At 41.5% G+C, this 26430-nt stretch overlaps 2 protein-coding genes across 4 annotated transcripts; one reads left to right on the plus strand and one right to left on the minus strand.

Annotated features, from left to right (window-relative positions):
* The first annotated feature begins 3000 nt into the window (after positions 1-3000).
* drc5 (dynein regulatory complex subunit 5) lies at positions 3001-18833 on the plus strand. 3 transcript variants are annotated; one of them, XM_020496278.2, is made up of 7 exons: positions 3001-7343; positions 7731-7936; positions 8037-8605; positions 10048-10232; positions 10513-10810; positions 11852-11962; positions 15158-18833. In XM_020496278.2, the coding sequence occupies exons 2-7, from the start codon at positions 7756-7758 to the stop codon at positions 15239-15241; spliced, it is 1428 nt and encodes a 475-aa protein (XP_020351867.1). In that variant the 5' UTR covers positions 3001-7343; positions 7731-7755; the 3' UTR covers positions 15242-18833. The 3 variants fall into 3 exon arrangements, with proteins under 3 accessions (XP_020351867.1, XP_020351868.1, XP_031692830.1); XM_020496279.2 differs by having other exon boundaries at positions 10081-10232; XM_031836970.1 differs by lacking the exon at positions 3001-7343 and having other exon boundaries at positions 7366-7936.
* tmem151ba (transmembrane protein 151Ba) lies at positions 12920-25788 on the minus strand. The gene is made up of 2 exons (XM_020496277.2): positions 25098-25788; positions 12920-21343 (listed from the first exon to the last, which is right to left on the minus strand). Exons 1-2 carry the CDS (start codon positions 25182-25184, stop codon positions 19892-19894), a joined length of 1539 nt encoding a protein of 512 aa, XP_020351866.1. The 5' UTR covers positions 25185-25788; the 3' UTR covers positions 12920-19891.
* Positions 25789-26430: the final 642 nt, after the last annotated feature.

A 26430-nucleotide genomic window follows, 5' to 3' on the forward strand; every position in this document is an offset into this window, starting at 1 on the left:
ATCAACATGCAGATTTTCCCCACTGTGTTACATATCTTTTTGGGTTCTTCAGACACAAAGCAATGGGGACAAGAGGTTGCACTAAAAGAGCAAAGCCTAACTAACAACATCACTAAGCCATGCAAGACTCATAGATGACACTGGATTTCCCCACACATTATTCTTCAGTTCCAGGCTAGAGCAGATGCAGCCTGGGATCGCCAGCACTGATTCATTCACCCCCACTAGGTTGATATCCCGGGCGCGTTTCAGTGCCTGCTTCTGGAGACCCTTTCCTCCACTGCTCTGTGGAGAAGGCCCATGTCATGCCAGTTCATTAGAAGCCAAGAGCAAGGAAAGCGTGTGTCTGTCAGACTGCGTTACACCAGGGCGACAGTGACGGTCAGCCCTGGGGCCCTAGTCAGAGTCGTCGCTCCCCTCACTCCATCCCTCCATCTCCTCCAGGAGCCTCTACCATGATGTGTCATGAAAAGAACAGTTACCCTCTCTCTTCCTTGCTCCCCCCCCCCTCGTCATGCTGAGCGTTTGGGTCGCACCATGTGACCGGTCATGTCCCATTAAGTTACTAAGTAGGATTACCCATCTTATTACATAATTAAGCGAATATCCTCCTAATACACCATATTATGTCATTAGGCCTTCAGTGTCATGATAAAGTAAAGCATTTGCCCCTGCCTAACCCCTTCCCCCACTCCATATAATTTAGCCCTATATTTTAGAACCTAAATACTAATAGGAATGTGTATATGACATGTCATTGATGCATACTGTCAAATCGTGAGCTTTAAGTTAAGTAAACATCCTATTCCTACTTTTCTATATTAGCTTGGGGCTGTTAGGAGAATCAGCATAGTGCTACTGTGCCAAACTGACATGCCTCTGAACTCACTGCAAACCCTTTGAAGAAACAAGCTCCACTCAATGAACCGTGGCTGCAGTAGAACAGAGTGCAGGGGGAATCAGGGAGAGGTAGCTACACAGACTCCAGATGAGGGTTACAGACAGAACATTAGGACCTATTGGCTTTTTGTCTTTTGTTGTTGTCCCAGACCCACCTCTCTGGAGCCTCTCTAGTTCTGCAACTGATAAGACCTACTAGCACTGGTTCCTGTCATAGACGGTCAACTCCAGGCCTTGGTGACCATTGTTATAGGCTGAGGATGGCATAATTGCTAAGGCTGATCTAGCTGTTTTTTTTGTGTGTCTAGACTGCAATTCATTATTTATTCTGCGGCGTCTGGGAGAATGTATAGTATGTAAAGTGTAACCTGAAAGTGATGTTTAGGTTTTATTGTCCAACTCTTCAGATAGGCTTCATGGCTCTAAATCGATCATCATTATTGGGTTGTGTGTTTCTTGTCTGTTTCTGTTCGTTTTTGTACTAACGTGTAATACTTTGCTCTTTATTTTACTCTTATATATACTTATATATACAGTGGGGCAAAAAAGTATTTAGTCATCCACCAATTGTGCAAGTTCTCCCACTTAAAAAGATGAGAGGCCTGTAATTTTCATCATAGGTACACTTCAACTATGACTGCAAAATTAGAAAAAGAAATCCAGAAAATCACATTAGGATTTTTAATTAATTTATTTGCAAATTATGGTGGAAAATAAGTATTTGGACAAAAACTTTTGTTAATCTCAATACTTTGTCATTGCCAACAAAGGGTATATAACAGAGGTCAAATGTTTTCTGTAAGTCTTCACAAGGTTTTCACACACTGTTCCTGGTATTTTGGTCCATTCCTCCATGCAGATCTCCTCTAGAGCAGTGATGTTTTGGGGCTTTTGCTGGGCAACATGGACTTTCAACTCCCTCCAAAGATTTTCTATGGGGTTGAGATCTGGAGACTGGCTAGGCCACTCCAGGACCTTGAAATGTTTCTTGCGAAGCCACTCCTTCGTTGCCCGGGCGGTGTGTTTGGGATCATTGTCATGCTGAAAGACCCAGCCACGTTTCATCTTCAATGCACTTGCTGATGGAAGGAGGTTTTCACTCAAAATCTCACGATACATGGCCCCATTCATTCTTTCCTTTACACGGATCAGTCGTCCTGGTCCCTTTGCAGAAAAACAGCCCCAAAGCATGATGTTTCCACCCCTATGCTTCACAGTAGGTATGATGTTCTTTGGATGCAACTCAGCATTCTTTGTCCTCCAAACACGACGAGTTGAGTTTGTTTACCAAAAAGTGGTATTTTGGTTTCATCTGACCATATGACATTCTCCCAATCTTCTTCTGGATCATCCAAATGCTCTCTAGCAAACTTCAGATGGGCCTGGACATGTACTGGCTTAAGCAGGGGGACACGTCTGGCACTGCAGGATTTGAGTCCCTGGCGGCGTAGTGTGTTACTGATGGTAGGCTTTGTTACTTTGGTCCCAGCTCTCTGCAGGTCATTCACTAGGTCCCCCCGTGTGGTTCTGGGATTTTTGCTCACCGTTCTTGTGATCATTTTGACCCCACGGGGTGAGATCTTGCGTGGAGCCCCAGATCGAGGGAGATTATCAGTGGTCTTGTATGTCTTCCATTTCCTAATAATTTCTCCCACAGTTGATTTCTTCAAACCAAGCTGCTTACCTATTGCAGATTCAGTCTTCCCAGCCTGGTGCAGGTCTACAATTTTGTTTCTGGTGTCCTTTGACAGCTCTTTGGTCTTGGCCATAGTGGAGTTTGGAGTGTGACTGTTTGAGGTTGTGGACAGGTGTCTTTTATACTGATAACAAGTTCAAACAGGTGCCATTAATACAGGTAACGAAGAAAGAAGAAGAAGAAGTTACAGGTCTGTGAGCCAGAAATCTTGCTTGTTTGTAGGTGACCAAATACTTATTTTCCACCATAATTTGAAAATAAATTAATTAAAAATCCTACAATGTGATTTTCTGGATTTTTTTCTTCTCATTTTGTCTGTCACAGTTGAAGTGTACCTATGATGAAAATTATAAGCCTCTATCATCTTTTTAAGTGGGAGAACTTGCACAATTGGTGGCTGACTAAATACTTTTTTGCCCCATTGTGTGTGTGTGTGTATATATATATATATATATCCTAATGCCTAGTCACTTTACCCTTCCTTCATGTACAAATCTACTTCAAATACCTCATAGCTTTGCATATTGATCTTGTTCTGGTAGTCCCTGTAGATCATTCCATTCTTGTGTATGATATTTTATTCCTCTTGTGTTACTATTTAATTTGTATCATTATTTGTCAAATCTACTCTGCAGCATCATTGGGAAGGGCTCGTAAAAAAGAATTACATGGTTAAGTCTACACCACTTGTATTCAGCGCATGTGACAATTTTTCTTTGATTAGATTTAAGATATGTTATGTTTTGGTGTGTGATTCTTTCATTCAACACACAATAAAGACTCTCTTGCAGCAGCAAGACATGTGTTGTAGTACCACCACGGTTTTTGACTAGAGAATCTGCTTGTTTAGATGCTTTGGGATGGATGATGGATCCTCTCCAAATGCATCTTATCCAAAATCCTCGTTCCATCTGCCAGCTTGCTCACAAATGGTCCACACAGCAGGATCATGGCACACAGCTACACTGCATCTACAGTTCTGTGTGTTGAGTGTGTACAGTATGTGTTGCGTAGCATGCAGGGTAAGCTATTCTGTCCACTCCACTCTGCACCAAGCACAGCTCACTGCCCAAGTCCTGTCCCAATTGCCTTGCTAAGGCAGCTTCTGAGTAAGATTTATAATACTTATAACATTAATACATTGTAGCTTGGTGTGATGTAATCAAATCATTGTTTTAATAAGAGCAGTAGGTCTACATGATTGGATAGTAGTAATTTACTCAAACGAGTGCTTTGAGGGTAATTTATATAATGTTGCATTACAGACAGAAACAAAGATGGCAGACAGTAATTGTAATTACACGTGTATAGTCTTTTGTTGTGAGACGTGGCGTGACATGACTGTGCAGGTTCCCTGCAGGGATGTCTTTGAGCTGCCAGCCAAGCTTCAGCTGAACATAAATCAGGGAAAAGGGTTTTTGCTGATGAGAATCAGCTCTACTGGCTGAAATTGTCTTGTTCATAGTGCTTTAATCCTCACCTCACCTTTAATCCTCAACCAGTTAAACTAATGAGGGCAATGGAATATCCTTGTTGCATAATTGAACATTTGGTTATTGATCAATAACCAATTTTGAGAGATTGGAACTATACATTTCTATCTGCAAAAATATAATTCTGAGATAATTGGCTATAACGTTCCAAACCCTCATTGGTTTGAATGGTGTCAGCAACTTAAAAACACACTGGATGAAGAAATTAGCCCTAATTGAGGTCAGTATCATTGACATCAGGTTAGCCCAGTTAGGTCCTTATTAAAAGTGGTTAGATTAAATCTACTATGCAGCATAAAAATATGTTTTTGAGGGGGTGCCCTTTACGTTGTTTAATTACGTTGTTTAAGGAGTCGTCTTTTACGTTGCTTGATTACGTTGTTTAAGGAGTCTGCCTTTACGTTGTTTAATGATGTTGTTTAAGGAGTCTGCCTTAACGTTGTTTAATTACGTTGTTTGAGGAGTCACCCTTTACGTTGTTTCATAGGCTTACCTTACCTGGTAAGTGAAACTGCAGTTTGAAATAATTCAGTATGTCACAATATAATTCATTTCAATCTTGGCATATTAAACAATGCTTCTATAACACTTTATTCTCTGTCCTTGGATGTGGAATATTGCTGCATTGGTGTTAGTGGTGGCAGGGTCTGCTCTGATCAGTCAACCTGCTGTATGACCAATGGAGGATACGCCTGCTGTCCCTTCCCTGAATGAGTACGAAACAAATTTGACACCACTAGTATAGATGTAGTTCTTCAATGGTGAAACCAACTTTTTGGTCAAAACGAGACCCTCATCAGACCTCACTGAGAGATATTAGAGATTCATTACATATGAATTACAAGGTATTCACAGATCACCTCATAACTTTTATTTTCACTATGTTTGTTTTCCTAGGCAGTGTGTTTGTAAGTAGTGTTGCTCTAACATAACCCACTGTTGCCTGTCCGGATACAGCTGCAACACCACGGAACAGATGTGTGCGAAATATTACCAACCATAGAGCAGTGTGCCCATGCTGAACAAGGTGGCTGCAGAGGAACCACGCTCTCCTGTCTCTCCCCCACTTGAGTCTGATATCATCCCAGAGCAATGCTGCAGCAATTCTGCAGCAGTGGAGAGCTCTGTCTCTATGGTGCACTGTGATTGCTCAAATATCTGCCCTGCTGCTGTCACCCCGAGGGCGGGTGGAGCTGCTGTCCATTTTCCAATGTGAGTAGTCTTTCTGCTTGTATGTTTGCTTCATGGTCTAGTTCAGGGGTCTCAAACTAATTTTGCCTTCGGGCCACATTTGATCTTCTTCCCCAAAGTCCAGAGGACAGCATTTGGCCCACAGGGCCCAGATTCACAAAACCTTCTTAAGAAGAAATGTATTCTTAACTGACATTTTTTGGGGAGGAGGACATGGCTACTTAGGATTCAGTCGCATGTTGTTTGTTTGTTGCCATTTATGTTATTAAAGGTGGTAGCATATTGAAAATAACCTACGGATAAAAGTATTTTATATCTTAGATATAACCAAGGTCATTACATGTTTTTTTGCGTGAGACGGTTTTGCGTGTTTTGTGAATCTGGGCCCGCAGGCCGGTAATTTGAGACCACTGGTCTACTGTAACTTTACATCTTGGATAACAGGATAAATATATATTGTAAAAATATATTGTCGTTATTCAGTTTTGTTATTAGGATAGTATGTAATTCATGCTTGTTACGTTCTACTTACATTAGTAACTACACAGTAAAGTTAGTCATATTTCTATAAACAGCATTGTTAATTAAACATTTCTACTTAAAATGTGTAACATCAAAGCATGAACTTGTATATTGCTGTTTCCTAGAGCGTGTGCTGTCTGGATGGTGTCCACTGCTTTCCTTGTGGTTATAAGTGTGACCGCATACACACTAAGTGTCTGAAGACTGATGGCCTGAGGTACCCCTTTATTCCGAGGCAGGCCCACTTCCTTCCTATGATCAAACTCACCAAGATATCCAAGGTCAACGACCAGGTGCCACAATATATTCCAGACATAACAAATATAGTGTGTGAGCAGCTAGCGCTGTTCACTTTCTGTCAATACATGACACTTTGTCCACAGTTTATCATCAGTCATGACATTACATTCTCAGACAAAGGCACGCTGGATGTCAGCTTTATACCATTAATTGAATTGAGACATTGTTCCTGCTCACTGGTATTGTGTTGCTTTGGTGTTACTACCCTGAGAGTAAGATCTTGAAGTTGCGGTTTTCTCTTCTTTTAGCAGGTCCCATGGACACTACTTGGTTGCCGTTGACAGCACCCAACATGGCTGGGTTATTCACTTCCACAGGAAATCAACTGACCTCCAGCTACAGTAACCCGTTGTGGCAAGGGAAACACTGGAAAATACTGTTTACAGCTATCTAAGCCAAACTAACAAGATTTTATTTTGAATTACATTTTGCCTAACTACTGAGATTGGGATTGTACACTTTTTGTGAATGCATTATATGTACATGAATGGGGAATCATGACACCCACTCATTGTTGATTTCATAAAACAGACAGGTCAATAAAATAAATGATATTTATTGTGTCTATCTACTGGCTACATTCATTAAGGATGTGGGTTGGGGTTGTAGGGTAACATGGTATCAACATCTTGTACTGGTTTTTCAACCCCTGATAACTAGCCAGTACTTCTACCACCAATTTCAAATGTTTTATGGAAATATAAATTATGCACATGGAAGCAAACTATTTTTGGCTGCTGACTCCTGGGGAACAGAGAAACAGGAGGGACATCTGCTGTTGGCTACTGCATAAATGTTGGTCACCCCTAAGAATTATGATTTGTTTGGCTTTATGTTGAAGTAAAACAATTATGCATAATTCTGGTTCTGGAAATAATAAAATAATAGGTAAACATTCATGCACTCAGTATATGGATGTATTACGCGCATTGCAACTAAATGACCAGATTGTCCCTGCTTGACACTCCTGATGCAACAAACAATTAATTATGGCTAAACTCTGCCTACTTCTACAATTTATATTCTTAAAATGCAATGTGAAACCTAACCATAATGACACTGCTAAACGTATGCCTAACACTAGACATAACTGTTTTTTCATACATTTTTACGATATAGCCAATTTGCCTTTGTGGCTGTGGATTCTAGTGGAAACCACTTCCCACCCGGGGCGTTTCTCCCACGAGCAAGTGTGCTTGTTTGTAACCACGGCAACGTCGGTCGAGCAAAGGCAAAACAAGGTAAGCTAGCTAGCTAACATGTGCACTCGTTATCAGATAAATAGAGAATTTGCAGCATTTGGGTAGCTATGCATTGCAAAAGTTAGCTATCCTGCTATGTCAAGTAACTTAGCTAGCTAAAGTTAGCTAACGTTAGCTGGCTGATAAGTTACAAATTTAGTTAGGCTAACCTTAGCTCTCATGTTTGGAAGGGCTGATAATGCCAGCATTAGTTCAAGGTAGCTAGATAGATAGGGCCTAACAAGTTACAGAATCCCTGCTCAAATGTGTTTGTGATATTTTTAAATTAATGTGGCAGTAATACTATATTTGACTGGTTTATTTGCAAACTCTAACATTGCATTTTGAGAATTCTCTCTGGTTAAACTCTGTTCTTATATTGAACAGGTAATTCCCCCCAAAATTCCCAAGCATGACTGCAACAATGTCCAAGTCTCCTGGGGCTGGCATGTATCCCCCAGTAGCAAAACTCAACTTGGCTGCAGACCCCAGGAAGATGCGCAGGATCATTGCAGAAGATCCAGAGTGGTCCCTCACTGTAGTGCCCCTTTTATCCAACCTCTGCCTGCAACACATAGTGAGAAACTTTGAGGGTATGTTTTATTATATATGTTCTATGTAATTTATTCAGTCAATGAATCAAGTCAGTTGTTTATTTGATCACATAATTCAACCTCTGTATCTTGGTCACAGAGAAGCCCATCCTCGAAGAACTTCTTCCCAGGCACAAAGACTATGTCCTGGAGAGGCTCTCTCCGTCCCTGCCCCTGCAGGTGACTGCCAACCTGATCAGCGACGACGGCTACTGGAAGCGCTGCTGCAAACAGCGCTGGGGCCTGTGTGACGTCTCCTCATACGGCCACAGCTGGAAGCGCATGTTCTTTGAGAGGCACCTGGAGAACATCATCGAGCTCTACATTCCTGATGCCACTGACCCCAAGACGGTGCTGGGCATGGTGCCTCTGTGCCGGAACTACGTGAAGAGGCTGGACATCTCACAGCTGATGCCGCCAATCAAGGAACCCCAGAAGTCAGAGGACGATGACAACTCGGACTCGGCCAGCGACATGGGCATGGATGGGCCATCCATGGACCACTTTGACTTTGGCATCCTGCTGGACAAGCTGAGCCACCTGGAGGAGTTTCACGTGGTCTACCGGGTCAAGGGATGCGGCATGAACTTTGAGTGGAACCTCTTTGAGTTCACCTTCCGCGACTGCGAGTCTCTGGCCAAGGCCTTGAAGTCCTGTAAGACCTTGAGGGTGAGTATCGATCGACTGCCTCTCAGTGTTCACTGGCATGGTGCCCTTTGGCTTTGTTGCTCTGCTTTCCTATACAGGATGGAGTCAGGTTGTCTGGGGCATTTCTGTTCTGCTCTGTGTCATACACTTCCTCAGTAAGCATCAGTAATAAAGATTCTGTTTGAAATAAGGTGAAACTAACTGCAGTATCACAGACGTATTATAATTCTCTACTTACATCAAAGGAAGTACCACAATACCTGAGGCTGAAACCCTAAACACCTTTCCTTGTATGACACAACTGTTATTATACTACAGCACAGGGATTCATTGCTTCTTGGCTACTTGGCATAATATAATACCACATAAAAAGCATGAGCTGGTGCACACCCAGAGAAAATGATTTAATGTAGAGGTGCTGACTAATGGAAAATAAACTAAGCTATAAAAACAAAGAGAGTCACACAATCCATATGTATATCCTCCAAGTCATTTATTGGGTAAAAAAACACCAAGGTCTTGACATCACTGCGTCATGAATGCTTGACCCAGGTTATGTAGACCAACAGTTAAATTAGTGCAACCAATGACAATAGTGAGGGCTGTGTCGTAATTGCTAGGTTGATCAGAATGAATTGAGCAAAACTGTTAAAAGATAATAGCCCACAGCATCACATTTTGTTCTATCAGAGGAAAGAATGACATTTGATTCAAGCGTGCTGTTTTATATATTATGATATTTATATATAAAGAATGACATTTGATTCAAGCGTGCTGTTTTATATATTATGATATTTATATATAAAGAATGACGTTTGATTCCAGCTTGCTGTTTTATATATTATGATATTTATATATAAAGAATGACGTTTGATTCCAGCTTGCTGTTTTATATATTATGATATTTATATATAAAGAATGACGTTTGATTCAAGCGTGCTGTTTTATATATTTATATATTTATATATAAAGAATGACGTTTGATTCAAGCGTGCTGTTTTATATATTATGATATTTATATATAAAGAATGACGTTTGATTCAAGCGTGCTGTTTTATATATTATGATATTTATATATAAAGAATGACGTTTGATTCAAGCGTGCTGTTTTATATATTATGATATTTATATATAAAGAATGACGTTTGATTCAAGCGTGCTGTTTTATATATTATGATATTTATATATAAAGAATGACGTTTGATTCAAGCGTGCTGTTTTATATATTATGATATTTATATATAAAGAATGACGTTTGATTCAAGCGTGCTGTTTTATATATTTATATATTTATATATAAAGAATGACGTTTGATTCAAGCGTGCTGTTTTATATATTATGATATTTATATATAAAGAATGACGTTTGATTCAAGCGTGCTGTTTTATATATTTATATATTTATATATAAAGAATGACGTTTGATTCCAGCTTGCTGTTTTATATATATTTTTTAACACGTAGATCTACCCGCCCCATACTATGCTATCGCCGCAGGTGCTGAGGATCCACCAAAGCAAAGTGGATGACGAGAAGTGTCGTCAGCTTGTGAACAACCTCCTGGACCACCCGTCCCTCAGGGAGCTCAACCTCTCCCACAACCTTATCGGGGACCGGGGCGCCCGGGCCATCGGCAAGCTGCTCAACAGGTGTGATTTTGTCAGGTTGCCTACCTCACCTGCACGTGTTCCCTTTAAGTGATAAAGCCAGTGTTAGGAGGATATAATGGCACTGGTGTTGTGAGGCCCAAGATGAAGTTGAGGTCCGGCAAACAGTGCCAATATTTTTCCGGGTTTCCAACATATTAAAATAATGATTTACATATTTTCATTAAAAACTTTATTTTGATACATTTTTTCATACTATTTCATCCTTCCCTTTTATCACATTTTCTCCTGTAATTATTGCAAATTAAATTAAACTAACCAGGAGTAAGCTGGAGAGACTCACTGTCTACGACAACAACATTCGGGGGCTGGGGGCCCAGGCTATAGCCTATGCCCTGGCCAAGAACTCCAGCCTGCTGTCCCTCAACCTGCGTCTGAACCGGCTGGGGGACGAAGGTGGCCAGGCCATCGCCCAGGCCCTGCTGAAGAACCGCACCCTGAAATGGCTGCACCTGGGAGGCAACGAAATGACAGAGCCCACAGCCACGGTCCTATCCCAAGTCCTGGTCCAGAATAATACGCTGAGGAGCATCAACCTGTCTTGTAACAGGCTGGGTATGGTGAGTGCTGGCGCTTACCTCAGACACAAACTACATCGTATGATCTGTCTGCTGTATTGTATAGTACTGTACTGTTTTAAAGGTTGGCATTGTTTTGTTTTAGATCATTCAGCTTTAGATTCAGTGAAACACATTACTGATTCAACATTTAACAATTGTCACTAATTTAACAGTAAGTCAAGTTGTAATATGGTAGGCATAACGAAGCATCCACGTTATATCTGCTGCTAACACCTTTCAGGTGGTACTATAGTTCAACAACTACAAATAACGGATCAAACATGCAACAAAGAGAGGGCATTTTATACAGACTTGGTTCCAATGGGAAAGTAAACAGGCAAATGTTAGCTCTACAATCCAAGCTGTTTGCATCTTCAATTATTCATATGCATGCCAGAAATACACAATAATGGAAAGCTAAGTAGGAGTTGTTTTCCAATGGGATGTATTGTTCCCTCTCTCATGTGCAGCTTCCCCTTTCAGATGTCAGGTTCATCCCAGGAAGTGGAACTGGAGTGCACAGGGTGAAAAATCACCCGCATAGCAAAACTGTCACGTACATCAAAATGTCTGTCTGACCTTGGTATAGTGTACGCTGAAATAGAAAAACGCTTGTCTCAGACATGACAATAAAACACTGTTGACAGTACAATAGGCCATTGGAGAGGCCTTGTATGATACTGTAGCCCACAGTAAATTCAGCCAGTGGTTTCAAGGACTGAAACCATCCTTCATGTCCTATTACATACAATGTAGCCTTGACCCCAGCTGTTCCAAGTTTCTCCAGGCAGTGTGAGAATCCTAACTCCCACTTAATGCACTTATGTCAGTGGGAGACTAAGTGAAAATCTGACTCAAATAAACTATATTTTAGTGTTAGTCCACTGTTAGACACCTTTTTAGGATTGTAATATGTCAGCTTTTCAAGATGGCGCACTTTCAGTGCTGAGCAAAAACTGTGGTGATGATGATGCGTTTGGCATCATACAATATCTGTGGTGTATTAACCAACTGCAGTGTGCATTGTGTGTGTTCATTCAGGATGGTGGTAAAGTGTTGGAGGAGGGCATGTGTCACAACAGCAGCATGGTGGAGTGTGATATCCGCCTGACAGAGGTGGGCCAGGAGAGCGACTACTGCATCAGCCAGGTGGTACGCAACAATCGGAACCAAGCACACAGGAAACACAACACAGATGAGAACCTAGCCTAAACCTCAGAGCATTATTAAATACAAGGAAGAAGAATCATCACTGAATTATCACAGTGAATTATTGTAATGTTTGTTTATGTGTCAATTAATCCCATTGGGGGATGGGTTGCCAGCTGGCGATTTGACATGAAAATACATTTTCATTCATTCGTATAAACATACAGCCCATTTGTGTTCACCAAAGTGCCACTTTGTCATATATTCTAGACAGGATGCCTACTATTTGTTTCATATCTGCAAAGTTGTTAAATGTAGCGATGTTACCACTGAAATCAGAATTTAGCTAAATAGGCTACACCACTGTACCTTTGGCCCATGGAAAATAACCCCAGTTTATTAGGATGTAATAAATGGGCTTGGTCCGAAGGTCAGGGATGAATACTGACATAGGTGTTATTCTGGGATGACTTCAGGTTGTTGAGATCCACCACTGAGCTATGGGGCACCTTCACTGTATGTAAGCTACTCATTGTTTGTATTCAATGTTTAGTAAATGTACAAAGTGGAGTTATATATTTAAGGAATAAGGCCCAAGGGGGTGTGGTATATGGCCAATATACCACGGCTAAGGGCTGTTCTTGGGTACGACGCAGTGCCTGGATACAGCCCTTAGCTGTGGTATATTGGTCATATACCACAAACCCCCAAGATGCCGTTTTGCTATTATAAATGGGTTACCAACATAATTAGAGCTGTAAAAATAAATGTTTTGTCATACTCGTGGTATACCACGGCTGTTAGCCAATTAGCATTCAGGGCTTGAACCACCTAGTTTATAATAGCATATAAATTAGGTTGGAAAGTTGGATATACTGGTAAATATAGGCTTTATATTCTTCTACCACATGGGTTTCAGTGTGTACATGTTATATGTCGTATGTAAAAAGACACATTATGTTTCAACAATTTCACAAGCTGTTTTATTGAGTTAGCCTTTTTTCACTTTTGATACACAGATTTGGTTTGCGGTCATTGTAACTGTATTATGCAACATCAAGGCAACATTGTGATAGTGTCAATATACAGTTGAAGTCAGAAGTTTACATACACTTAGGTTGGAGTCATTAAAACTTGTTTTTCTTCCACTCCACTTGTTAAATAACAAACTATAGTTTGGCAGGTCGGTTTGGACATCTACTTTGTGCATGACAGAAGTAATTTTTCCAACAATTGTTTACAGACAGATTATTTCACTTATAATTCACTGTATTACAATTCCAGTAGGTCAGAAGTTTACATACACTAAGTTGACTGTGCCTTTAAACAGCTTGGAAAATTCCAGAAAAGGATGTCATGGCTTTAGAAGTTTCTGATAGGCTGATTGACATCATTTGAGTCAATTGGAGGTGTACCTGTGGATGGATTTCAAGGCCTTCCTTCAAACTCACTGCCTCTTTGCTTGACATCATGGGAAAATCAAAAGAAATCAGCCAAGACCTCAGAAAAGAAATTGTGGACCTCCACAAGTCTGGTTCATCCTTGGGAGCAATTTCCAAATGCCTGAAGGTTCCATGTTCATCTGTACAAACAATAGTACGAAAGTATAAACACCATGGGACCACGCAGCCGTCGTACTGCTCAGGAAGGAGACGCGTTCTGTCTCCTAGAGATGAACGTACTTTGGTGTGAAAAGTGCTAATCAATCCCAGAACAACAGCAAAGGACCTTGTGAAGATGCTGGAGGAAACAGGTACAAAACTATCTATATCCACAGTAAAACGAGTCCTATATCGACATAACCTGAAAGGCCGCTCGGCAAGGAAGAAGCCACGACTCCAAAACCACCATAAAAAAGCCAGACTTCGGTTTGCAACTGCACATGGGGACGAAGATTGTACTTTTTCGAGAAATGTCCTCTGGTCTGATGAAAGAAAAATATAACTGTTTGGCCATAATGACCGTCATTCTGTTTGGAGGAAAAAGGGGGAGGCTTGCAAGCCGAAGAACACCATGCCAACTGTGAAGCACGGGGGTGGCAGCATCATGTTGTGTGGGTGCTTTGCTGCAGGAGAGACTGGTGCACTTTACAAAATAGAGGAATTCATGAGGAACGAACATTATGTGGATATATTGAAGCAACATCTCAAGACATCAGTCAGGAAGTTGAAGCTTGGTAGCAAATGGGTCTTCCAAATGGACAATGACCCCAAGCATACTTCCAAAGTTGTGGCAAAATGGCTCAAGGACAACAAAGTCAAGGTATTGGTATGGCCATAACAAAGCCCTGACCTCAATCCTATAGAACATTTGTAGGCAGAACTGAAAAAGCATGTGTGAGCAAGGAGGCCTACAAACCTGACTCAGTTACACCAGTTCTGTCAGGAGGAATGGGCCAAAATTCACCCAACTTATTGTGGGAAGCTTGTGGAAGGCTACCCGAAACGTTTGACCCAAGTTAAACCATTTAAAGGCAATGCTACCAAGTACTAATTGAGTGTATGTAAACTTCTGACCCACTGGGAATGTTATGAAAGAAATAAAAGCTGAAATAAATCATTCTCTCTACTATTATACAGACATTTCACATTCTTAAAATAAAGTGGTGATCCTAACTGACCTAAGACAGGGAATTTTTACTAGGATTAAATGTCAGGAATTGTGAAAAACTGAGTTTAAATGTATTTGGCTAAGGTGTATGTAAACTTCCGACTTCAACTGTACATGCAGACTTGCAGTTTTGCCCTATATTTATTATTTAGTAGTCACACACTCAACCTGTGATCCACCTTACCTAGGCAGTACAAAACATGTTTCCTGACTGTAGATCTTGCTGCAAGGACCAGCAATCGATGACATTGAGAGAGTAAGAATAATGCAGGCAGAGAAATGTTCTCAGTATGGTCAGAATAAACTTAACAAATGTGTGTCTCAAATGGCACCCTATTCCCTAGAGAGTGTACTACTTTTGACCAAGACCCAGAACACATAGATCTTTAAACCCAGAGGGATATGTTTGAAAGTAGAGCACTACATAGGAAATAGGGTGCCATTTGGGACACAACCAATGTAACTAGCCTGAATGACAGTCTAAGATAGTGGAATATTGATCAAATAAGTCAGCGGTTGGCTTCCTTATGTAAAAAGTTGTCTGCACTCAAATCTTTGACCTCCATACTCAAATGTGTTCTCTTCCAGCCTTTCCACTATCAAGAAAGAGTGTTAAAACATACCAATAACGTTGAAGGAAATAATCAACAGTGCTCTGCCATTGCAAAGTAAGTGTATATCTCATACAGCATCAGATTGGCCGCAGGGTCTGCAATTGAAATTGTACTGTATTTACAAGATTCATTTTCCTTGTACAACACCATTTTATATAGAAATGTGTCGATTGTTGATCTGAAAACCCGAAACACTTCCCTGTTGTCGAGTACATTTGAGGATTAGCAGTGTTTAATAAAACACCACATTTTATGCATTTACTGGTGACACAATCGACTAAGCACAAGAAACACGACGACAGTCCTAACCTACAATCTCTATATTACTTACAGTACAAAATCGTTCTCCTGCAATCCTGTTTTAAGCCACAAAATTATACACAACATTATAAAAAGAGGAGCCCCAAAAGCATTCTGGGTGTGAGAGTACATACAGTATTATAAGGTATTACTCCACTTTATACACACAATAAAGGGTTCCATGTAGGGTTGCAAAATTCCGCTAACTTTCTCAAAATTCCCAGGTCTTTCAGAAATCCTGGTTGGAAGATTCAGGATTTCCTGGTTATGCCCTCCTGTTTCTGGGAATTTACCAACCGGGATTTTGGGGAAGGTTACCGGAATTTTGCAAGCCTAGTTCTATGTTACATTAGGATAAAGGGTTTGAAGTTAACAGTCTGTGGTAGGAAAAGATTTTCAGTTTTTGAATTGTTATTAAAAAAACTCAGTTTGATAACCTTGGTTTGCTGTACTTGTATACTATTTATGGTTTTATGGTTAGTAAACATAGCACTGTTAAACACTTGTATTTGTACACAATTACATATCACAGTGACGCCATCTGATATAACTGTTTTATCTACATTAAATGAACTTTTTTTTTATTAGTGAGAGGCTGGTCAGTGAGCAATGGACTATTGAGTCTGTAATGCCGGTATCACTATCTTTTTTTGACCATTGTTGAAGTCTAAAACTCTGGGGCTTCACTATCTGCTGTTTCCAAACTTCAGCCCATCCCAGACATAATAGGAGTGATCTAAATAAAGAGGGCATTCTGTGACTGAGTGAACTGTGCTTCCCATGACGTGCGTGACCTCCAGCTAGGTTATAATAACCTTCTATCATCTGCTATAGGAGCATCAGTATGGTTACAGAGCTGTGTCACATGCCGTGATTAAAACCCCATAAAGGACACCATTCGTTTCAGCTGATACACACGGTCAAAGCCTCTGACACTTTAAGGAACTGCAGAGCAGACCGAGACCTAGGAGTGTTGATCTAGGATCAGGTCTCCCCTTTTTCATTATGATCTGAAAGGCAAAAATGATTCTATATCAGCACTCCTACTCTGAGACTGTGAATATGGGCACTTAAGTGCATCCTCATAGCCTCCTATCTGGAAAACAAATCAAACAGCACTGTCAAGTCAGCTGATAGGGATAATAAGAAAAGGTTAAGGGGTAGAATTTATGACAAATGTAAGGTGGATATCCTGACTACACTCCTGAGTTGGTTATGGGGGTTGCATAGATGCGCTTTAGATGAGGTGAGCCACAACTAACCATGACAGGACTCAGTGTCTTGTGGTTATGACTGGTGTGTATTTTTTGTTTGCTGCTTTATTGTATAGCTAAAGTGTTTTTTGGTTTATTGTCGAGAAAATGGGATTGAGGTTGAACAACTTCCTTTAATTGCTTCGCATCTAGTTCCCTAAAATGGCCAGTAGCAAGTGACGTTATAAAGGTAGTAGGGTGCAAGGAAGAAACGCATCAAGAGAAAGAAATGCTATTACACTCTCTGCTAGAGATCTACCAGTATATTGTTAATGCAATTTTTGTTCGTGGGATGATCAGCGGATTTCACAAAATAGGTGTATGTTTTTTCAGAATGAGCAGAATGAGTTTATCTTTGACAGCATTGGATTATTAAGTGGTCAATCCAATGTTTACAGTCAATTCAATCACATATCCACATCAGTCAATAATGCTAGTCATTTCTGAGATAAGAACGGGAATTTGAGGTCAGTAGGATACATAAAATGGAGAAAGGCCTATCTATCCTTTGTGTATATAGATCTAATGACAATGTGTGAATTGTAAGTATGAGTCCTGGGCATAGATTACTGAGCTCTGCCGTCACCCTGAATTCATCAGAGTTGTTTTCTGTTAAATAGCAGAGGCCTCTGGGCCAGAAGTGACTGGCTAGCTGTCAGCTTAGCTCTTATCCCGGGCCATATTGACTCCAGCTCCTAGGGTTAGCTTTAGTTTGATCACAGCAACAAAGCCCTTTGACCGCTACCTTCAAAACCATTTAAAGAGTTATTTACAAAATGTGTGCGTATATTTCAGTGGACTGGGAGAAGTGGGTTGGATTTTTCACTTCATGAGCTGGGCACCCTTTCTGTGTACTTTATAAGTGATTGGTCCTAGGTGTGAATTCTACACATTTATTGAACTTATTTTTAAATGTACCTTGCCTTGCTTTGAGACTTTGCTAGTGGAAATAAGCCATTAGTACATAGAACATTTGTTCAGTTGTGATCATGTTTATTCTCATATCTTCAAAAATCCTCCTGGTTTATTACTAAAGCTGACATTATCAGTGTTTGAACACAGCCCTCAGTCTATTTTGGGTCTCTGTGATGGCTGTCTGGCTGTTTCTGATAGGCATCATCAGAATCAGCACTTGGTCTTGCTTTTAAACCTACTTTTTCTGACAATAGACAAAGCACATCTTGAAGTTTTCAGGGCCTGATCATTGGTGCCAGCCTCAATTAAATGTCCTGTCTCATCAGTATATTGCTACTTAGAAGAGATGCAGTGAAAGTTGATTTGCTCTGTTGCTGCCTTTGTATTTCTGGTTGGTTGGTTGGTTGGTTGGATGAATGGTTAGGTGAGCTACAGTATGTTGTTTAGGTATGGTTTTGGATGAATGGTTAGGTGAGCTACAGTATGTTGTTTAGGTATGGTTTTGGATGAATGGTTAGGTGAGCTACAGTATGTTGTTAAGGTGTAGTTTTGGATGAATTGGTAGGTGTGCTATGTGGTTTAGGTGTGGTTTTAAGCCAAACTTTAAAGCACCCACAGTCAGGCACTTAAATCACAAAAACAAAGAAGAGGTAGTTTGAAGGAAATGATTGTTCATATAGTAATTAATAATAATTTTGTGTTCAAATATTAATTGGAAATAGGAGATATGCAATGCTGAGGTTATTATTGACAGCTGAGCTGACATGATATAATCACATTGATGTTGTATGTATTAAGTCAATCAGAAATGCATTAACATGTAGTGAAGAGTGACAGTCATTTTGACAGTAACGAAAATTATTCGATGAAAGACTTCTCTCATGGATTCAGTTTGAAGTATTTGTACCATTTAGTCCCCCTGATCTAAATTATTCATGGATCTGACTATGTTACTATATTTAGAGGGTCAGGAAGTGGGAATGTTATTGCATCCTGTGATATTTGATTCCCGTTGCTAATTAACTGGATGTTGTAACTGCTGTATCTCTCATCATCATTATCTTGAAAGAACATTAATTCCGTAAAAAGATCTCTTGTTGGCCTCAAAACAAACAACTACACCATCACATAGCCCCAAATGTGTTTCAAATTGTAATGTTTTAATAAAAAATGTAGATCTGCGTCTAAGGCTTTTCATTGAGAACCATGAGCTAGAGGGGAAACAAATTATGGACTGTATGAATTTACTTTGATATCTGCAACATCATTTAAAATATCCAGTAATGCATTTACTAGAAAAATAAGTCAGATGTTTTAAACTTTTCTTGCTCTCAATTATTTAATGTGGCGCCATGGTTTTCCTTCCCATCTCCAAATTGCTCTCTAAGGCTTGAATAAATCATGTTTATGTTCCTTAAACTCATGCCCCTCTTATGAGTCATCTCCAATGAAGGCCTCTAGTCGAGCTGTGTCGGAGGCCTCTACCATTGAGCTGTCTTGAGCTGTGTTGGGGATTTTCAGTCACAAGACATCCCTTCTAAGACTTACAAAATAACACATTTTATCCAACTTTGAAAACAGATGTTCCAATTGAAGTTCTTTGCTACCTGGTTATGACAACAGCAAAATGCACTACGATTTAAGGTGGAGTTTATTCTCTGGCCAAATGTCTGTTAGTGTACTTTGCTTTTTCATGTTCTCTATTTATAGATAGTGTGGAAGCTAACATGACACTTTTGTTAAGGAAACACAAACTGATATGAACAGAGCATTGTGATTGGTCCAGAATGGTGGTGGTGTGCATTCCGCGCAACATATGTCCTTCCAAATATCATTCTCAGATCATTATGTCCATTTGTCGCAGACTGTCTGATTTTGCCAATGAATGTGTTTTTTTCATACATGCTTTGAGATAGTTACATAGTCTATTACTTACTATGATGAACATATCACTGGAGGGCATCTCATGTGAGATGAGCTGGGCTGCAAAGGAAGTTATGGAAAAGGTGGAGTGAGCATTCAAAATGTGTATTTAACTCAGTACTGTCTTTGATAAACAGTGTTGGAAGAGGTCTGGAAGGGTTCCGGAATGCCACTGGTGTGTCATCTGTTCTGTGGGCTAATGGAGAGGAAAAAAAGATCCAAAAGGAAGGTTCATTATCCAGTCAGTGTCCTCCCAGAGAAAGGACAGTAACATTACATTCCTTGTTCAGGTTTGGACTGGGAGGCCCAGTGCTGCGTCATATAGAGGTCTCCACGCAGGATCCATTCCTGTGCAGCGAGTGGTTCAGGCAGCCCTCGTTGCGGTGCACGATGAGCACAGGGAAGTAGAGCGCGTCCTGGTAGTCCGGCGGATTCTCCTCGCTAGTCAGCTGGCCCGACGGTGTCAGGCAGCGCGTGCTCTCTGTGGGGCACGAAGTCTCGTTGAGGCTGCCGCTGCTCCGCCACAGGCAGCTGCGCCGTGATCCGTACAGCCGCGACAGCGAGAAGCGGCTGCCGCTGAAGGGGATGCGCGGGCTAGTCCCAGTGCAGATGCTCAGGGCGCTGCGCGAGAAGATGGACGAGCTGCTGATGGTGCGGTGGCAGCGCTCGCAGTTCTGCCGATAGCTGCCGTAGCCGCCGCACACTGAGTAGGTGTTGGCATTGCCGCCGCCACCTGACGAGAGCTGAGCCAGGTCCATGAGTACAGCCTCTGAATAGCTGGGCACCAGCTGCTGGTTGGAGCGGATGTGCCACTCCAACTCGGTGCTGTCGATGGTGTTGACCCGAGGGATGTGGCGGCAGTATGGTCGCTCCTCAGATGGTGTGACAGGGACATAATCGAAGCCGAACAACTTCTCCACGTGGTAATGGACGTAGGCCGTGCGGTACTCGGTTAGCACGCGCAGCGGCCAGGAGAAGGTGAAGGCGGCGGCTGTCCAGAACACGTAGTTGGACACGTACCAGGGCAGGTGGTCCGGATCCGAGAAGGCAATCATGTACTCCTTAAAGTCTACATTCTTCAGGTGCATTCCCTCGCGGGCCTCCATGTAGTCGTCCAGGCCCTCATTCTCAGTGAAGAAGCGGGCCCGCTGAGTCAGGTAGGCGTTCTCCGACTCCACGTTTGCGAAGCTAAAGCACTTGGTGAACCTCAGCTTCGTGACAGGGAAGCAGTCTAGGCCCTGCAGCTGCTTGGATATGTCCTTCACACCACAGTTGCTGTAGTCGAACTCCGCCTCGGCTACATGCGTGTTGACGCGCTCGTGGTACACCTGCGTGGTGGTGTATGCGTCTCCGTTGCGGTAGCGTGTTACCTGTCGTGTCCGCCGCACATAGTGGTAGCTGATGGCCTTCCACCAGATGCAGGGCGTGGCCTGCTGCATGCGCCCGACACGCTCTCCCACACTCTCCACGTTCACCTTGTGCTGTAGCTGGTTGTGGGTGTGGCAGTGCCAGCACTCCACCAGGTAGACCACGTAGAGCATGACCATGAAGGCCACAGGGATGTAGATGTAACCGTTGGAGCAGGGGCTTTCGTGGTACATCATGGACTTGACCTTGTAGGCACTGTCGAAAGAGAGGCGCGTCACCTTGGTCACGTGGCACCAGGTCATGGCCCCCACGCAGCCGTACATGAGCAGAGACAGGATCAGGCATTTCCAGTGGCTCTCCCTGCACAGGGATTTACTGAGCGACTGCTTCAGGGGCCGCTGCTGCACAGAGGGAAACAGAGAGAGAAAATACCAATCTGAGTCTGTGAAAACATACCTGCAAGCATTGTGGACAAAATACATTTCAAATACCTGATGAGAATGAACCAATGGATTTTTTAAATAATAGCTATCTTTGAAATAACTCTATAGAAACACTAAAAGCACCTGCTCTTTGCAACACATGAAATATTTAGAGAAATAGTCCGCATTCTAAGTGCATTAACGTATCTTATGCCTAAGCAGAGAGCCGCTTGATCATGTCTTTGCTTGTTAAGATCAAACGGCTCACACACTTCATCTGAACTCTCAACCTTTTAATGAGAATCTGCTTGTTTCCATTCCAGGCCATTGAGAAAACATGTAATGCATTTGTCGCCATGAAGTATCTCACAGATACTACCAGCAACTTCAAGTGAGTGTGAAGCACTCCCAGTTTATGGCCCTATGTTTGTGTATATAGGAGTCTTCTGATCAAATATGCAATAGCATAATAAAAGTGAAATTAGCTATATTAGCTACAAAATAATGTTTTACTCATATAAGTAGTATTTATTTAAACAGATATCTAAAACACTGGATTCCAAAATTGTGAACCGTTAAGAGAGCAAACCATCCAGAAGAAATCATGCAGCCATTTCATCCAGGCGCAATGAAGCTGGTGGTACCTTTTCCACCCCAGGGCACCGCAAGCCCCAGTGCCTGCATCAGGAGCTGGTCACGCCTTATGGGAGTGCAGCCTGCCCACACACTTGGAAAGGGATCTAAAAGCCTCAGGATGGTTGGATTATAGCGCAGTCCATTCCTACATTTGCATATCAGTCATCACACAGGGGGCAGAGATTGATTGGCTTAATGGTGTATAGTACAGGAGGCTCGCTGCCTGGACATCATGGGGTGATACTTTTGGCAGTGGATTAATTTGTTGGAACTAAACATGGGCCTACAGAGGGTAGGCAGGACATTGCAACCAGCTATGAAGAGGAGGCATCATGCTTCAATGGTTATTTTTCGTTGCATAGGTTATTTATGCAATAAGGCACGAGGGGGTGTGGTTCTTATGCACGAAGCAATGCAGAGTGCCTGAATACAGACCTTAACCGTGGTATATATTATACCACAAACCCTGAGGTGCCTTATTGCTATTATAAACTGGTTACCAATGTAATTAGAACAGTAAAAATACATGTTTTGTCATACCTATGGTATACGATATACCACAGCTTTCACCCAATCAGCATTCAGGGCTCGAACCACCCAGTGTATAATACAGGATAGTACTGTATAGACAACCTTTTTGGGGATTTAAATACAGGTTTCGCCAAACTGTATTCCAGGTTTTTACAAAAGACCATCTCTGATATGTCGTGAGCAGAAAAACAAATGAGCAAGCCATGCTCCTAACATGACAGCACTGAGTAAATAATAGATGTTCCTTCTCCATAATTATCCTCCCCCTACCTTGTCACATGACATGGTCCCTATGCCCCCTGTCAACATGACGCCCCACAGGGCAGAGGGCTTAGCACTGAACTTCCCCTTCTGTTGATATGCTACTGCAATGGAATATTATTCACTCACTGGCAGTGGATAAACTCTAGCCAGCACCGTAATCAATCTAACATAACACACTTTCCAGCTCCTGTTGCATGGAGCTGTTGTGCCCTCTTTTTGATTTGAGCATAAAGTAATATGAGTTGAAGCAGCATGACATGAGATCATGATTGATTGTAGAGGATGGGGGTGTCCTTTGGTACTCATCTAACATTCTACAGTTTTGAAGGGATACACATTGTGTTTGCACAGTGGATATTGCACTACATTTTCTTTTAGACTTTTAATTTGAAGGAAATACTTTTATTTCTTCTACTATTTTTGTGCATTTGCCTGGTGTCCAACAGATAATGTTTCACATTGTGTTATACAGCATGGCTGCCCTTACCTATGGCAGTAGGGAATGTTCAAGCTCTGAGCATCTCGAGGTGCCTGAGGAAAGGTACCATCTGGTCTTATGATCTATTCTGGTCCGATGTATATCATGCATAGCAAAAATCAATCCATCGTATTAGGAAGGCATTGCAGTCATTTCGCCTGACATTTTAAGCTTCATTTGATGAAAGCTGTGGGAATCTTCATGGTAAAATGGTGAAGCTAGGGAATTCATTATCAACAATGTGGAGGCAGCTGAATTAATACTATACAATGAAATAATGATATGAAAAATGATTGTCTTGCTGTGTGGGTGGATAATGCCTACTTCATGGATAATGTCTTCTTTGTGGATAATGCCTACTTCCTAATGAATTCTGTAGGAGCTGAAAACAGCCATAATGATGACACTCTCAGGTGGTCTGATTTTCACCAGAGGTGTGTTCAACAAATGGTGTTGATGAAGCACAAAGTGAGGGTAAAGAAGTGTCCCACTTTTTACCCGATTACTTTAGGGTTTCTCTGGGTTCACACTGTCAGATTGACAGGCTTTCATTCACACTACCTGTGACATGGCGTTTCCACTTGTAAATGACATATTTTTATAGGGTACAATATGTTATAAAACAACCATTTTGTGAAATTAGGAGAAAACGTTGCACATGCAAAGTTTGGTAACAGAATGATGGCATCAACAGCACAAACCCTCATTCTGTTACCAAACTTTGCATCTGCACTGTTCTTCAAGTAAAATGCGTTTTTGTAAAATGTTCAGTGGAAATTGTTAATTGTTGTTAATTGTCGTGCAAAGAGTTGTATTTATTGTTTAATTTTGCAATCATTGGTTTTTGTTTTACATACATTTTAAAGTGAAAAATCGGAGTCTCAGCATCACTATGTTACCGTGGAATTACCCCCAATTGAGTTTCTGTCAAGCTGACACTTCTCTCTTGTTAAGACTGGCTCTGTGGTACATAAAAATAATTTAGTGTAATAGAAAGGCTAATGGAAGAGATGCCCAACTAAAACAAAAGTTTGACTAAACATTAGCACATCTTGATACTTAAACCTACTACTTGATTGGAATTGTCAGCTCTTCAGTCTTATGTTTAGTCCAGAAGTGTAACGGGAATTGTGAATGTAAGCTAATGAATATATTAAAATGGTTAGTGACACATCCTATCAACTGATAATAAACTCTATTAAATCCTCAAAATATAAAACACCAGCAGTTAAAAACAATTATACAATAGTGTTCCCTGATCAGAAGGACACTATAAAAACAAGGGTTCATTGTAGCAATTACAAATAATAATAGTTTGTGAAATGCGTCCAGAATGTTACTATTGCTGTATAAATGAATATTTAAAGGGCTTTAATAATCCCTTGCCCTGACAGGAGTTGTGGCCTATAGCCTGTCATTACGATATCTCCTCAGACAGAGGGCTGTCAATCATTTTGATACCCACCAGAAAGGGACCATATAACGGGGATGTTTTACAGTGGCTGGAGACGAGACAAAAACAAGCGCAAACTCACGCACAGCTAACACAACATATTGAATGAATAATATGGTCAAAATTATAGGCTATTTATAATTTACATGATAAACGGTAAAAACCGTATTGGTGCAGCTGCAGCGCGTAATGCGGTTATTATACGTGGGTAATTGAGCCGCTATCTCTGAATCAGATTAGGGCTCAGGTTATGGGTGATTTAGCTGTGATATGAATATCAACTATTTTGCCAATTGCACGATTCGCCTAGCAGCTCTCGTGCAGCCGCAGGCGCAAAATTGAAGGTATACAACGCGGTTCTCTTCTCTCACCTCCTCGCGGGGGCTTTCCTCTGTGTCCTCCTCTGGAACGGTAGTGGTGCTGCTCTCACTGGCCGTGGCAGCCGATGCTGGGGACATGTTGACAAAGGCAAAAACACAGAGGCATGGATCACCTTAGGAAAACTGAGGTTCAAATCACAGTGCAACGTAAACTCGCCAGCAAGCCTATCACGGGATACATAATCCAACCCGATTTAGCCGGAAGGAACCTCTACATCATGTTTAACAATGCTCCAGTTTCAAAGCAGCATCTTCTTCCCCACAGAATCTTTGATGTGAGGTGCCGTTGCATGGCTACGGGCAGCCTTTATCCAAAGCGTAATGTCCTGAGTTCATATGTCCGCGGTAGAAAACAACGGGCTCCTTCCTTTGCGCGTTGATGCAGGTGCTTCCGAAAGGCTCTTGTGATAGAGTAGTGGGAAATGGTAAAGACATCAGTCAGTCCCCGTCAGGATAAAATGGTCATGGCAGCTGCATAAATTAGCCTCAGTAAATGAAAAAACAAGTGCACCACTGGGGTATATAGGACAAAGACAAATACTCTGTAGACTATTCTACAGGATATGGCATAGGCAAAATGTAGATATAAGAGCGCGCCTGCGTGTGCTCGTGGTGATTGCAATCCTCTCCAGGTATCTGTGATGAGACGGCAGTAGACGGCGCACAGCAAGGTTCCCCTTCAGTGTCCATTGGTCTCTGCAGGGAAGGGATACGTGAAATTGTCTGGTATGGGTGGGTTATTCCCCATTCCATGTCATTAGGAAAGTTTTTTACTGTTCCTGTTGAAAAGTGATATCCCAAGTAGGCATATAGATACAGTAAATTACACACAATAAACGGTACAAAAAAATAAAAGTTTAGAGCAAAATATAGTTTTTTTTACACAACTGCAAACTAAATTCAAGGACTAGGGCATTCAAGGAGTTGGTTTGATGGGAAGTCGTGATGTCATTGGCCTCCCCCTTGCTTGAGGAACAATAGAGGAGCAAGCACCCCATTCCCCTACTTGTGCTATACCATGACTTACCTGGACCACCTATTGAGATGTGCCTTTTTGTTAAGTAAATCAGATGTTAAATGAGGTGAAAAGGAAACTGAAGTGCCACTTTAAGCACACTGTTGTGCCAGAACAATCTAGTCATATTTCCCAAACTGATTGATTGAGACTGATGGATTTTATTGTATTCTATTAACACCCACACACACACATCCGTATCACGAACACAAGAAAAACATACATTCATACATTTTCGAGAATAACAACACTAAGTGAACAAATCATTGCTGATGTGGGCCTCTGATTGAAGAGATTTTACTCAAAGTC

The sequence above is a fragment of the Oncorhynchus kisutch genome, linkage group LG12 (genome assembly GCF_002021735.2).
Source record: "Oncorhynchus kisutch isolate 150728-3 linkage group LG12, Okis_V2, whole genome shotgun sequence".
NCBI classification, from domain to species: Eukaryota; Metazoa; Chordata; class Actinopteri; order Salmoniformes; family Salmonidae; genus Oncorhynchus; species Oncorhynchus kisutch.

What these genes read in the sequence shown, in the direction of transcription:
- drc5 (XM_020496278.2), top strand. Translation starts at nt 7,756, where the DNA reads ATGACTGCAACAATGTCCAAGTCTCCTGGGGCTGGCATGTATCCCCCA. An exon ending in ATCGGCAAGCTGCTCAACAG is followed by an intron (nt 10,233 to 10,512) that starts GTGTGATTTTGT and finishes TAAACTAACCAG; the next exon opens with GAGTAAGCTGGAGAGACTCA. An exon ending in ACTACTGCATCAGCCAGGTG is followed by an intron (nt 11,963 to 15,157) that starts GTACGCAACAAT and finishes GTTCTCTTCCAG; the next exon opens with CCTTTCCACTATCAAGAAAG.
- tmem151ba (XM_020496277.2), bottom strand. Translation starts at nt 25,184, where the DNA reads ATGTCCCCAGCATCGGCTGCCACGGCCAGTGAGAGCAGCACCACTACC. An exon ending in AGGAAAGCCCCCGCGAGGAG is followed by an intron (nt 21,344 to 25,097) that starts GTGAGAGAAGAG and finishes CCCTCTGTGCAG; the next exon opens with CAGCGGCCCCTGAAGCAGTC.